Here is a 16,158-nt window from a genome sequence, read left to right as displayed (position 1 = left end):
TCACTTCTGCTGATGGTCAGTATTTTCAAACCTTCAGTTAAACATTAAAAATCCTGCAGTTTTCCATTACTTCTACTCACAAGCCACCAAAACATTTTATATTTTTCATTTTTTTATGGAATAAAATGGAAAGTTTACTTTTTTGAGAAAGTCTTCCTAAAGGATGCAAGATTTTATCATCAAAATTTATGCAAGGAAGGGCTTGGACAATAGACAGGATATTGGGGTTCCAAATTTGAGTTTCCCTTTTAAATGTCTCCATGATAAGCTCTATGGTATTTTTAAACATTATTTATGGAACTTGAGATACTGCTTATTTTGAAGGACCTTGGAAGTTGAAAAACATGTTTTTCAACTTTTTTAACACTGAATCAGCTGCCAGCTTTGCCAGGTTTAGATTAAGTCCTGCAAGGACAAAAAAATGGGGATAATACTTGATGTTTACAAACAAACTCCAGAGAACATGCTCACTTTTTGCGGTACATTTTGCCAATGCAGACAGCACAAAGAGTCATTTAACATTTAGGAATATTAGGAAACAGATTAAATCCCTTCTGACTTCTTCCTTCGGCAGGCTGGCACTCAGCCTGGATGTTGGAATCTCTTGTGCTATGAATCAAAAAAGCAACTGACCACACAAATGAGTTCAGGAGATCAAAAGGCGTATTTGGAAAGTGAGCAGCTCTATCTTATAATCACCCTTAATGGATTATCAAACACACCCAAACACTGTTTAACAAAACTATAATCTACACAAACAGAGCAAATGTTTACTGTTAAGTGAGAATTAACAAAATCCATAATCTGTAACGTATCTTTGCCTAGAGTCTTCCCAGACTCTAGGGCAGAAAGAATGAAAGAAAAAATGGCTAGAGCTTCTGGCATTATGCATGTTTCTCTTCATTAGCAGGTTTACAGTGACCAAAGGTATAGTATGGTGTCCTGGTTTTGGCTGGGATAGAGTTAATTTTCTTTCCAGTAGCTGGTATAGTGCTGTGTTTTGGATTTAGTATGAGAATAATGTTGATACACACTGATGTTTTAGTTGTTGCTAAGTAGTGCTTACACAAGTCAATGACTTTTCAGCTTCCCACGCTCTGCCAGGTGCATAAGGAGCTGGGAGGGGACACAGCCGGGACAGCTGACCCAACTGGCCAATGGGGTATTCCATACCACATGATGTCATGCTCAGCATATAAAGCTGGGGGAAGAAGAAGGAATGGGGAGATGTTTGCAGTGATGGTGTTTGTCTTCCCAAGTAATCGTTACATGTGATGGAGCCCTGCTTTCCTGGAGATGGCTGAACACCTGCCTGCCGAGGGGAAGTGGTGAATGAATTCCTTGTTTTGCTTTGCTCGTGTGTGTGGCTTTTGCTTTAATTATTAAACTGTCTTTATCTCAGCCCACGAGTTTTCTCACTTTTCCCCTTCCGATTCTCTCCTCCATCCCACTGTGGGGGAGTGAGCAAGCAGCTGTGTGGGGCTTAGTTGCCAGCTGGGGTTAAACCACGACATACGGATTTATAGAACAAGTTCTTGCCTCAGACAAACTGCTATCTATTTTTTGTAGGTATAATGTATTAAGTAAAGCTATTAATAGCCATTTCATAAATGGAGAAACAGAGGAATATTGAGGGTAAGTGATATAACAGAGGTTACACAGTAATTCAGAGAGAGACTGAGGAATAAAACACAAACCTCTACCATGTTTTTATATTATAATTCAGAGGGTGCCTAAACAGTCTTGGTATTTTACTGACATGCAATTGCATGAATCTCTATCTTGAAGAACTTATTCCTGAAATACAGCAAGATTACTATCAACTTGACTTGTGTACCCTTCTTTACTTAGAGAATACAGAATTAGCAACAAAGTCTTTATCAACACTCAGTTATTATTACTGTACCAAAAACATTTTTATAATTCTGCTTATCATTCTGGCCAATGTTTGCATGTTCTGTTGTCCACAGCTTACTGTAACTTAGATTCCTACTTTTTTCCAGTTCTGCAATTTAATGCTACATAAGGTACAAGTCTTTAGGAATTAATTATATTTCCTGTTCTCACAATGTTATTATGCACAAGGACACTATTTGAATAACCTGAAAGCATTTCACAGTCCTTGTGCGAGTATAGGATTGGTAAAGCAAAAAAAAAAGAAAAAAAAAACTGAGTGAGAGCCTGTGACAGAATCCTCTCTGATTTTAAGAAATGCTTTCTGCCTAGAGGCAGCTATATATTGATGGGAATAAAAGTGTTCTGGCCCCCAAGGTGAACTACAAATCAGTATCCATGTGTTAAAAAGTAATGATGTATTTGACTTTAGAATAGACAGGAACGAAAAATTCAGCATTGCTGGAATGAATATATGTGAAGCAATGTTCTGATGTACTAACCTCTATTTTTTAAGGATTAAAGAACTTTTATAAAAATAGAACTAGTGGACTATTTAACACCGAATATATTTCTTAGAATTAAACTTCATATAACTGTTTCTATGGCAAAGCCGTTAATGAAAAGTATATTGTTAATTAGCATTTATGCCCTGGCATTGGTAGAAACCAGACAAAACATACACATAGTTAACTGATAGCTTATAAAAGGGATATGGAGAAGAGAGAAAGATAATACCCAGAGCTCATCCTTATGCAGCTGTGACATTGGACATTCTCACAAAGTTTTTCCCCATGAGAGTATAAGAAACAGGCAATGCAGGAGCGGAGTGCTGATGCTGAAATTTCAGCTTCACTCAAGACCATGGCAAAACTCAAGGTCTAAAAGATGCCAACAGATGAAAAAAGAATCTTCTTCCTCATTACAAGTGTGGAAAGAGGCGTATCCTGGCTGGATTTTCTGAAATTGAAAACACCTATTTGCATAAGGAGATATCTGCATCTCACTGATGAAAATAATTTAGGGAAAAATAAAGCTGGTGGAAAAGTTTTGAAGAGCATCTTTTTCAGTTAAAAAAGCAGGAGCAATTGTTAATGCCATTTTCATTTTAAAAGTAATCTTTTACTAGCATAAACCTTTTCTTTTTATTATTAATTTCTAACCTAAAGGAAATAATAGAGTATAAAGCTCTCTAGTAAGTTATCTCCTGGCAAAGTGACAACAATAGGTCTGTCAGCAACAAACTGATGATCACAACAAATGTGTGCATTAGTAGGCTCCTTTGAGCTCAGCAAGGACAATGAAGTGCCCCTTCAGTTCAGAGGTATGAACAACTGTGCTGAAGTTAAGCCTAGCTATACTGCACACAAAGAAGTTTATAAATAAAGAATGAAAGAAACTGAATTAAGGAGATGCTTCAGTCTGTGGCTCCAGACGTTGACCCATATAATGCTGCCAAAAGGGGACAGCTAGCTTCTTTCTACCCCTCTCCCCCTTATTCCTGGTCATGTGAAGTATTCCCTCCTTTCCTTCAGCTGTATCAGTTGAGGCACCCCTCTGCAATCACTAACAGTAGAAAATCATCTGCGTGTTTCTGCTGGCTTAGTTTTTTTCTCTTTCTTTAGAAGTTCTAGCTTAGGAGGTTTTGACAATCACTGGAGCTCCAATAAAAACAGCATCATGAGCTTGTTCCTGGGAGCTATGGGAAAATGAGAAAAGCCAGTTCTCTCCTTTTCAGTAGCAGTGAACTGCTACATCAGCTCTCCACATCTCTCCACCATACCCTCTAAATCAGTAGTACTGACTTTCTAGTCTGCAGGCTTGCTCTCAGGCACAACGACCTTAAGTGATGTCCCAAAACAGGCAAAACTGGCATGGCTCAATTGGAAAGAGAATCCTACTAAAAAAACCACAGGTGCTGACTCAGTAAAGAATCAAAAGATGCAAATGCAAAGCACTGATGCTGGAAGACTTTCGAATGAGACAAAACCCAGATACCTCCTGATCAGTTGTCATCACCAGTGACTCCCTGGATTCCCTCACAGTAGAAGTGCTGTTAACACCAGCATCCTGATGATTTTCCAGTTTCTGGAAATTTTCAGCCTGAGCTCTGAGAACATTTTCTTTTACTCATCTTTTAAATGCTTGATCTGTAGTGTTGCTGTACTCCTAAAAAAGGGCATCTACTTTTCTTTATCTCTGAACATCAGGGAATTAATGCATATTTCATTGTACCTGTCACGGGCACATCAATACAGAAAAAACATGCACACATATCCAATGGTATAATAGAAAGGTTTTACTCAACATGGGTTTTGATTGGCCTATTTACTTTGAAGTGGTGACTATACATTCAGATGACTTCTACAGATCACCACAAATGAATGCCAGTAAATTTGTTTACAGTACCATCTGGACAGGTGTTCTTCTGCATGTCAGATTCTGTGCATTACAGAGTTTTTAAGGGCTTTTAATTGGTACCTATTTTCCTAGGGGGTACTATCTCCCTATTACAGAGCCAAGCTCTTTACTGTTATGAGACTATGCCTATCCTCTGCGGAAAATTATAAATAGATGCTCCTGGTAGTTGGTTCTCTTGTAATAATCTTCTGTTTGTAGTCCAGTATTAACTGTCTGGCCCATAGACTTGATATTTTGCAGGGATATGCTTTTGCATTAAAGTTTGTACCAATCTGATCAAGTTTCAAATCTTTGGAAAATCAGCAAATTCTGAACAATATGTTTTAGATTTCAATGGTCAATGATCACTAAATTTTTGTCCTCACTGAGCATGCTTTCACCCCTGATCAAAGTGGGCTGGTGCGTCAAAGAACAAGTAAGGATACCATAGTATAATGCTACAACAATCAGAAAGACATTCTTTAATAGCAGTTAGGCCCATTGGCTTCGAAGTGAAGCCAATAGCAAGGCCCACTGGCTTCAAAGTGAAAGTAAAGACAACTATTTCTCTAGCAGCCTAATTATTTCTCCCCTCTTATCGTTCACTGACAGAGGAAGAAGCCACCTAATTCAGAGGCATGGCTAAAAGCAAAACAAGCGTCCAGAAAAGAACAAGATGGTACGAAGAGTCTGCTGAGAGTAGAGCTTTAAGAATAGAAGAGAAACTATAACAGACCTGGGAAAGGTGAATTCAGTAATGAGAAAGAACAAGAGGGCTGCAAGCTACACTGTCAGGTGAGGAGGAACACCAAGAACAGAGAAATGGCTGGAAAAATAGAAGAACCTGGACTTGCTGAAGAAGGTGGAGGATAGAAACAGAAGCTATTGGAGTGGTAGAGGAAGAAGACACAAGAAGCTGACTCTAAGAGCAGAACAAAGCCTTAAGGACAAACAGAATGAACAGTGAATGGAGACTGATGGGAAAGATGGGTCAGATAACAACTTGAGACAGGGAACCTGGGACAGGGAACCTGGAACTAGTTGGCCAAGTAAATTTGGGGGCATCAGGGACAATAGTAGAACTTAGACTGGTAGAGAGGATAAGAGTAGGACTAAACCCATTGCAATTGAGTCCCCTTCACCACTGCAATCTGCAGGTGCTACTGCACACAAGTTGCAAATAACCACCCTTGGCAAACAAAATATTTAAGATGGGTTACGTGGTGACAGGATGGACAAGGAGTTAAACTCCCTTACGTAAGCACTGATTCATACTGGGGATGCTGGGAAGCAAAATCCTTCCTACATTCCAGTAATGCATAAGCATAAGGTGCAGAAGCTTGTCTGTCACAGCACTTCCAGGTAATATATGGAAAGGCTTGAGGAAAGAAATACTGTCTTGGTCTTAATTCCTTCTCACCCCACATTATGGAGATAGATCCCAGAAGAATGTATTGGAATATCATGAGGAATCCATTTCAGAGCTCCTCTTAGCACAAGGATCATTTCATTCTGTCTATATCTTCTATTTGGTCAACAGCTGGGAAAACTCTGATACCTTTTGGGCCAGCCAATCCACAGCTGTAGGCAATCTGATCTGTGAGGTGTTACATGGGGGAGGTCTGCTTAGGAGGCTAGATAAAGCAGAAATTTCTACTGTAACACTGGTATAGCTCCCTCATCCACAGCAAGCAGCTCCTGGTATATTTTTCCAGAAAAGAAAAAAAAAAAACAAACCACCACAGAAGTCAACTTCACCTTGAAACTGTACTTAGAGCTATGCTTTTATTTTAACTTGTACATTTTTGTTTGGGCTTTTAGCATTTAAGCTACAGAGTCTTATGGCATATAAGTATATACATGTTTATGACTTATGAATCATGACATTTAATTTTCTTCATCAACATTAGCAGGTGTTTGTTTATAATAATGGGCCAGGGCTTATCTCACTCTAGACAAATTTCGTATTACAGAATGATTGCTAAGCTTGGGAAGGTGGTTCATTTGCATTTAATTCTCTTTTGAAACAGTGAAATTCTGCCACCCTCTGGACAACAACTAAACTAAGACATATTTACAATCAGCCTCAAAAGTAAAAAATCCCACTGCTGCTGACAAACACTCATTGCATTTTAAACAGATTTTAAAATTAATTACTAGGCTGAATGAAAAATAGCAGTTACTATTAAACTACAGACAAAACAATTACTTTAAGTACTGAATAGCCTTCTTACTAATAGTATCTAATCAAACAGCAAACTTTAAAGTGTTCTGTTCTTAACCTTTTCTAGTAGTCACTTCATTGTTCACAGTTGTATTTTTAAACATCTGCTACCAAAATATGATATAATTTTTCATCATGCCAATATGTATTTTCACAAACCAGAACATTCTGGAATTATTAGCATCTCTGTGACTGAGCCAAAAGTGAATACATATAGAACAGAGTTCAGTGGGAGAAAGAAGGCTAAGGAGAAGATTGCATTATGGCTGATCAAATTAGCTTTAAAAAGTATCAATGGGAAAACATGTCTCTCGCATTCACATGGCATGCAGCACTTATTGCTAATAATACTGCTAGACAATGCATTAATAGCATCATTTGAAACAGTAAATGTCTGTGCATTCAAAGTTTCAACTTGTGCTTCCAGGATTAGTGTCGAGAAGGAGGGCTGCAGCATATATGTTGTACACAGTACCTTGTTTTGGCTATGGAGCCTAGCTGCTGTTGTTCTTGGATGAGCTCAGCCAGCTGTTTTTGCAGAGACATATCTTTACCATGTACTTGTTTAATAAACGGATGCTCCAAAAGATGGGTGACTGAAGGACGCTTTTCAAAATCCTTGATAAGGCACCTGTGACAGAGAAATAGTGGTCTCAGGCAATGATGTTATTTCATTACGGCATGATTTGAGTCGGCTTACTGTGTGGCTGTTATTGTACACTAGTTTCTTTTTCCACAACTTCGAGTTCCTCAGTACGCAACAAGACTCTTCCTCTACATTGGAATAAATCTGGCATAAAATACTTAACTAAGTGAATTCACTCTACAAGTATACTAGTATAAAGGCTATGAATTTGAGCTTATTTAATCTCTCTTTTTAACTCTAACTAGCTTACTATGAAAAAATGGCATCGTATCTTGTAAGTGCTGTGCGGTTAGTATACATTAAACATCACCTAAGATGAATAGACAATACTTCATTCACTTTAATTTTCTACCTATTCTCCGATAAGAGTTTGACTAAGAACTGTAGGATATAGCCTATTAAAAACCACAAGTGAAACCTCTGATACAACACTAGTCAGAACACTTTGATATAGAGCTTTGTTTTGCTTTTAAAATGAATGTTTCAGGTAGCTCTTCTATATTGCAACGATAAGTGTTAACATAAGAATCATAGACAATTCTGCAAACCTACATAATTCAGACTGGAAGAGAAATGAATGACTCAGAATTAAATGCTAGCCAGGGTACCAAAGTTCTGTCTGTGATAGGAACAGGTGATCTAGTAATGAGTAAAGAGATACATCCTATGAAATTAGCATAAAATAAAATATCATGCTAATTTATATAATCAAGATTTAAAATTGAGGAAGCTATCGTTAAAGCTGAATTCTTTTCTGTACAATAAAACTGAAATAATACAGTCCAAACAGAAGAATGATCTAAGAGGATTAGACTGCTTTAAAGTACCCTCTAATTCTTTATATTAAAGTATTCTCTTTATCTTGCTCAAATAATAATATTGACAGTATTTGAGAATGTGAAAAAGAAATGCTGCAATTCAGTATATATCTCCCTTCTAGCACCTATCATTTCAGCCAATTATAGCCCAAGATGAGTTTATTTGATGAGATGCATTCGTATTACATACTTCACAATTACATTTCATATTTGCTGATATTAAGTGATACACCTAAAGTACTTCCTTAGCAGGGCTAAATATCACAAAAAAAGATTATCTTTTTAGCCAGAAGTTCAATGAAACTTTAAAACCTTTTAGAATAATTTATATTCTAGCACTATCAATAACAATTTGCAAAATTTAAACTACATCTAAAAAAAAATCATACACATGAATTGATTTCAAATACTACCAAACACATTAGCAAATGATTAAAGATTAGCCTCACCTCAAATACTTTACTGAAGCCTAAAGTCTGGTCTTAAAATGATCCTGAAATATCTTTGAACATAACTTCAATACTTTAGGTTCCTGAAAACCATTTTCCCAACCTCTTCTTGTTATATCTAGTCCAGAAAAGACAGTCTGTAAAATGTGATACCAGTTTTATAACTATTTTGGCAAATTTTGCTATAGGCTACAACTGTAGCCTCCTGATAGAAAGACTAAAGTAACAGAACCTGCTTTATCTCCATCCCTCTGAGTGCGAGGCTATAAATACCAGTCCTTCCCCCCCATGAGGAGATCCATCATTAGCCTTCAACAGGTTCTGACAACCCACACACACACTTTTCCTTTTGTGATCCATGGTTTTTAGAAGTCAATACACCCACAGAGACAATATGATCCATGCCAATCCTGGTTAAATTTATATGTTTCCTGAGAAAAAGGAAAAAAGCATTTGAAAAGAAAGGTAACATTAATCAGGAAGGCAGAGGAAAAAAAAAAACCAAACAACAAAAAACTATGTAGTATACAAAATCAGAGATTGATGGCAACTATCTGAAGTGAAGATTTCAGTTTGAAAAGCTCATCACTCATGATTTTTACCATTCTAACAATAATAACAATTTTATAGTATTTATGCTATATTGTTAATATATAAATTTTCTTGATAAATTTGATTACATCAGGAATTTTTCAGTAATATAACTGAATCCAAGTGAAGCTATGTCATAGAATCATAGAATAGTTCGGGTTGGAAGGGACCTCTAAAGGTCATCTAGTCTAACCCCCTGCAATGAGCAGGGACACCTTCAACTGGATCAGGTTGCTCAGAGCCCCGACCAACCTGACCTTGAATGTTTCCAGGGATGGGGCATCTACCTCCTCTCTAGGCAACCTGTTCCAGTGTTTCACCTCATCATAAAAATTTCTTCCTTATACCTAGTCTGAATCTACCCTCTTTTAGTTTAAAACCATTACCTCTTATCCTATCACAATAGGCCCTAATGTCATAGCAGTCGCTTTTCAGATAACAACAACATTAGAGTTTAAACAGATTCTCTTCAAGAAATTACACAGTTCCAGACAGAATATCTTGTGTTTACCAGAAGTGTGAAGAACATACAAATCTTTTACCTGGTGGTATGTTGTTATTAATATGAATTCTAGTGTGAGATCTGGAACAATGCACACTCCAAAGACATTCTATGGACAAGATCCAGAAGTTGCAAGAGAAATTTTTCCATATAGATGGCCCCTAGGTGAAATATCCAAATGTCCAGGATACTGCATTCATTAAGCCGAACAAGAAGAGACGGAAGGAAAACATTTTAGGGAAAAAAGTTCTTAGCTTCTCTATTATGTGCCTGAAATGCTAGCTGTTTAGGTCTGGCAGGTGTTTTAATGAGCATAGGTAAGTTCCGTCAGGGAAGTGGTCTTGAAGACTACTTTAGGATTACCTTTGCTTCTGTTGCATTCTCCTGCCAATCCCCCGCTGACTATTCACTTTGCATGCATGTAACTCTTCTGCTTTGCAACTATCAAAGTTTATATATTGTTTCATCTATAGGCAGCCTTCATTCTCTGGTAGTAGGATATTTTTGCAATCTGTGGTCACTTAGGATTTCACTGAAACACAAGTAAAACTTCATGAATTCATAAGATGACCAAGCTAATGACACAAGACACATCCACATGATTCCGTGATCAAAGTCTCTGTTCCAAGCTCAGACAGAACATACCTACTATGGTGTCAAGTTTGTGCCTATATCGGAAATACAGAGCCCTTTCAGATGGTTAGTGAGATGCCACAACAAAGCAGAGACCTAGTAACTAATAGCCACGCAAGGGTGAGGGACAGCTGCTTAAATTCACATCTGTAACTTCTTGTGTGAGTACTTCTACTCCAGTTCAGGGAAGAGACTGACAGAAGAATGTACATCTCCACTGAAGTTGGTTTAATCCATCAAGTTAAATGGCAAGTTCCTAGCACATCAGGAACACAGCAGTCACTTCCAGAAACTACTCCTTATTATATCTCAAGTGCTAGTAACTGGCTTGCAGCTTAGTCACAGTAGGTGCTGTGGGCTCAGTGCGTACTCAGACATTCAGTGCCAATTTGGTGTATCACCAGGCCTGCTGCGATGGAGTGCAGGATGGAGAGCTGTCATGTGAGACTGAAAAGAGAGTCCTTATGTTTCTCCTCTTGGTGCAGGTTCCTTTGTCCTACTTCCTCTTTATGTAGACAAGACCTATTAATATTCTGAGGTATATTTACATGCTCTGCTTCTACACACTGTCATTTCAACTGTGTTGCTTTTAGTGCCACACTGAATGCATGCTGCTGCTGTTCTTAGTCAACATTACCTGTAAAATAACAATTCTTGGGCCACCACCTAAGTGCTAGGTGGTGAAAAATGATGCATCAGACTGCCAGTGTCACTGCGGGTGTTCAGTAAGGTATCATCTCCTACGCTGGCAGCAGTACTGACATTATACTGCTCTTCAGAAAAAAATAATTTAATACAGAATATCAGCTCTTAAGATGCTAAACACTGCATGAAGGTGAGCATTATCACAGTGTTTTCTACTGATCTGCACCCTGAAATAGAACTATAATGTGTGAAAAAGTTAATCAGATGGGTGCCTGAGTCCAAAGTTGCCAGTACATTCAGTCAGGAGATGTATTCCATGTAAAGGCCAGAAAAAAAGAAATCAAGAAGTAATACACAAAAATCAGCAATATTAACATTTGAAAGATGAAGAGTACAGTAACAAAACAGCTTTTATAATGTCACTTATCAGAAAATAATCTTATTCAATGCAGCCAACAGGAATCAGTGTGTGCATTGTGCAAGTAAAAAACATATTAAGAAGTCATATCACTGAAGGAGAAAACTAAAATATCTTCAGATGCTCATCTAAGCATTCATTTAAGACCAATTTGGACAGTTAGCTTAGGCATTGTCAAACATCAACCATGCTGTAATTACATATAAAAGCAACAAATGTGCTGCACCTGCAAATTAAGCCAATTTGTTTGGCCCATGGAAATTAAAAAAAAAAAAAAAGTGGTGAGACTGCCTTGCATTGAGCAAATTGACTAGCAAATCATGGGTTTCATATAAGGTATGATGAAAATATGATCATATTTGGTCTGCTATTTTTTGGATCTAAAATAATGGGAAGGCTAAGTAAGTAGAGATAGAAAACGAAACAAACATTGTACATGTTTGCCTCGACGAAAGTCAATCCATTACCTAATTTGAAATTCTAGTATCTTCCATCATGCTTTCTTAGCTGAAAATTAATTCTCAGAATTCATTAGTGTCACTACATTAAACATAGGTTGCAGCCATTTGCTGCAATCTCGCAGCCAGGCTCCTAAGCTCCATTTCCATTCTGCCACAATTACAGGCAAAGATGAAGCATTTATTAGCAGGGGATAAGAGCAGACTCCCATACACATAGGCCCGTCTGAGATGGCCTCTAAAAATTCACTGGCAGCTAGCACTTGGACAATAACATTGTTGAAATTGCTAGTTCTCAACAATGTAAACTGCCATCTTGCAAGTAGCAAATCAGACGACTGAAAAGGAGAGATATTTATCAGCATTCACAAGCTAATATTTACTAATGAATAAATGGAAAGAAATAGATTTCACAGGAACTGCAGTGGTGGTCCATGTCTCCCGTGTATTCCAAAGTAGAAAACAATTACTAATGTCATTCACTATTGCAGCCAAACCTAAGTAGAGCAGCAGCAGTTATTTCTTTCAGAAATTCTTTTTCATCAGATCTATTATGATCTATTTGGCCACAAGTACTTTCTTTAAAAGTAAAGAAACCAAGCAGCTCCAACCCTTATAGCTTAGTTACATTACGATTTATCTCTGGTATTTTGTCTTCTTCAATTATTACATTTTGTGAATGCTACATTTTCTGATGATTTCTCATCTGCTGGCAGTGGATTTCTGGAACTTATTTTGTCTCATAAACCAAATATTCAACCAGACATCTAGCCACTGTTTATCATCTACATGCACAGAAGATGCATATGTTATTATTTGGAAGAAATGATGACTGTATATCAGACTCTATTAGAGCTGGGGAATCCACACTACAGCCTCAGAGTGACAGAGATATAACGTCTCCAATCTGTTCAACAAATGGTTAGATAAAGTCCTCATTGCCACTCCTCTGGTCCCTATCTCTCTGCCACTCCCTGGCCCATCAGGGTGCTCTCCCCATCATCTGCTCCTCACACAGCTCTACACCGCTCTCCCCTGCCCTCCACTGAAATACTTCACTGCTTGTGCAAGTACCTGCTGCCTAGCAGTGAGGAATCTTTCCAGGACTCTCCTATTGGGACAGAAGAGCTTTCCAGGGTCTTGAACAGGAGTTCAGGTCATCCTGAGGTGCTGAGATCCTCTCCTCCCAAACCCAGAAAAAACAGTTACCAGGTTGCCCCCAAAGGTAGAGACGGCTCAGCTGGGAATCTAGAATGGAGACTTCCCAGAGGGAGAGGAGAAAGACTAAGGTCATATTCTCTTGATCCTCTCCCTAAGCAGGGAGAAGGAGGTCTCTGGGTTCTGAGATTTTTTTTTTTCTTCCCCATACTTTCCTGGCTACTTCTATCAGAAGGTTGTTTCACTGTGGAAGATTAACAAAATCAAGAGCATGACCCCAACTGGGTTACCCCTCCTACTTAGAGAAATGGAAGGACACACACTGACAAGCAAGATCATCTAGGCCAGGTACATCAAGTCAGAAAATTTCCAGTCAAGGAAGGAAAAATAACAATCTCAGACTGTTTTTAACGGGTTAAAATGCTCTGTTCCTCTCTGTCACTCTGACTGTTCCTCCTACCTCTGTACCACACATAGCTGTAGCAGACACTGGTCAGTCACAGGCAGCAGAGAGGTGGAGAAGAAAAGACATTTCATGAATTACATTTGTAATAATGATGCAGGGATGTGCCTGCTTCCCTAAAGCCTCCCTGCTTCCCATTCCCAGGCCTGCCCACCCCCCACTGCTGCAGGTCACTCGTTTGCAGAAATGAACTGAAAAGCTGTGACAGCTTTGCCAACAGCATTTCTGGTTTTAGTCCTAATTCAACAGGACATACAGGATACAAATAACCTTATCTTCAGAACTATATATAGTTGCCCCTTTGGAAAAAGCAAACGCTGAGCACTAAGGGTATGTATATAGGTTAGACAGGTCGCCTGCCTTGAACCAGCACCCCCTGATAAGTAACAAGGATTTTACTGTTCCTTCTGCTACAATCAGATATAGGATGAAAGATTGAATTTATGACAAAGTACTCAATCATCACGTGCATAATATAAATTCTGATAGCCAGAACACATTTATATCTTTATTGATCTGCCTTTTGGAAGCAAATGCTGTAAATTACTAATCTTCCCTAACAATGAAATACTCTAACATTGAAATGTCACCAGCACCTGTTTTCTTAATAAATCTTCTTTCAGTTTAATTTTTAACATCAAGCACCATATAGTGTAATTTAAAGCACATATCTGAAACCTAAAAAAAGTTCACTCACACTGAAATTGTAAAATTAGGTGTAGTAAATAGCTTTACATCTTCTAAGGCTTCAAAAATTACAACAGGTTTCCCAGCCTCCTTTGGGCTGAGTAGACACAACAATTTATTCTGGCTCATATACATGGTTTAGAGAAGAAGCAATGGAAACTCTATGGAGTGGCACCTCTTGCAGCTCTTAGAATGGGCCAGACTTTGCTCATGTTGAAACCCTTAGAATTTTACCAGAGACAATAGAAATTCTAGAGACAGAACAATTCTAGCGTCCCAAAAACACCAAATATATTTATTTATTGTATGATTAAATTGGGGGGTTTGTAGCCTTTTACCAGTAATGGGCCTGCTCTATTTCTTTGGCCTGTCCTTGAAGACCCAAGAACAAAAAGAGCCTTCAGAACCTTTTACAACAGAAGCTTTTTATTAGAAACAGTATGTTTTGCATTTGTACCAAACATTCTCCCTTAGGTATCCATCCCCCTTTGGCACTACAGCATGCAGCTGATTTGAGGCAGTTGGAGCACAGAGAAGGTAGGAGATAAGGAACGCATAGTCTGATACTGGCAGTTTCTTTCTTTTACATCTTATGTCATAGCTGGAAAGGCAGCTAAGGACAGAGACATTTTTCTCTCCTTTGGTGTTTAGTGCATTCTTTCCTATCTTCCAGTAAATAAGGACAGCCACTAAAAAGGCAATTGTAGATCCACTATGCCATAATCACAGAGCAGCTAGTAAAAGTTTCTCACTTATACACCATTAAGCTGACTGCCTGATGCCCTCTGCTGTGAAACCCCAAATCCAGCCATGCTATGATGTCTTCATTTGAAGTAATTCACAAACACCTGGGCAGATGAGATCAGGTTAGTTCTACCAGTTGGGAGTCCACAGGCAGTAGCAACATTCTTCCCATTACTGTGTGCCAGACCTGGTCTGTACCCCATGTACAAGAGGACAGCAGGCGCATCTGTGCTTCCTGGAGCTTCTCTTAATCTAAAAGTATGCTGGACTGCTTCATTCCCAGCTCTGCTGAGTGACTTTGAGCCAGATGCCCTTTGTCTCGGTTTCTTCAGTTGTAAAAGAAGGAATTGAACTCTTGTCTCTATTCTACAAGTACAGATGACTTAAAAATCTACTGACAGAAATAAGGCATTACTATTCTACTGCTGCTTCATCAGCCCAATGCAAAGGTACTATTATCAGGCAGAAATGCTGGATTATTATTTGGTTTATATTTTTTGCAACTCCATTTTTTACTGCTTTCCTATTTAGGTACTTCTGCCTTTCATACCATCAAACATGCATTCCAAACAAACCTGGATCATCTAGAACGCATCTTTTCTTTGAGAACTAGAATAATTTAACTGGAAGGAATAAGTCCACCCCTAAAAACAAACTAGTACAAAATCAGCACAGATATATTTCACTTGTCTTCGCTCCTGCCATCTTCCTTCCTTCCCACCCTGCATGTTAGTGTTCATGCCTACCACTTCTGTCTTATGTCCTCAGTCTTCTGCCATGCTCAGTCTTTACTTTTACCAAATACTATGGAAATGAAAGCCATGTAGTAACCGGTGGTAACATCCTGCCTTTACATTTCCTTTCAAGTAAAGCAGAGAGATGGCAAACATTAGCTACTACAAAAGTCTTTCCTTCCAATAAATGGTAATAACGCTAGAGCTCCAGAAGCATCTAAGCTTGAAATTAAGCTTAAAAAGCATTCCAGTGAAAGAGCAATAGGCAGAGACTACTTGAGAAACTAAAATACTGGCACTTAATGACAATAGGAGCTTGAAGAAGGGAGTAAGGAAACTTTGTCTCATCAGACAATTACTTCACATGCTCTGATACTATAATCTTCTATGCAGTATACTATTCCTAGAATTGCCAATACTTCTCAAATAGACTTGTCACTCCACCATGGATACATATCTCTCTGACTACACTATACTTACTACTGTTAGTGTTTATAATTGAGAATAGCAAGCCAATAAACCTACAAACCATGGGAACCAAGGGAAGAATGAGTGCTTATCACTAATGGTAAGGAACTCTATACTTTAACTGAGTGAAAAATCTTGATACTAGGACATTTGTAAAATCTAGCACGATTCTTTACAGGGTCAGGACTTCAAACCTGCATGGGAGTTTCTCACCTCTACCTAAAATT

General features: G+C 38.3%; 1 protein-coding gene across 1 annotated transcript in view; it reads right to left on the bottom strand.

Annotated features, from left to right (window-relative positions):
* Positions 1 to 16,158, bottom strand: part of MYO3B (myosin IIIB) — a 188,341-nt gene that overhangs the window by 119,606 nt on the left and 52,577 nt on the right. Inside the window, exon 8 of the mRNA XM_075153187.1 lies at positions 6,993 to 7,148. Coding sequence (XP_075009288.1) covers positions 6,993 to 7,148 — 156 coding nt within the window. The remainder of the gene's footprint in view (positions 1 to 6,992; positions 7,149 to 16,158) is intronic.

Source organism: Calonectris borealis, chromosome 6 (assembly GCF_964195595.1).
Source record: "Calonectris borealis chromosome 6, bCalBor7.hap1.2, whole genome shotgun sequence".
Taxonomy (NCBI): domain Eukaryota; kingdom Metazoa; phylum Chordata; class Aves; order Procellariiformes; family Procellariidae; genus Calonectris; species Calonectris borealis.
The sequence above is the reverse complement of the archived record's forward strand: the minus strand, read 5'-3'. Positions and strand labels throughout refer to the sequence as shown.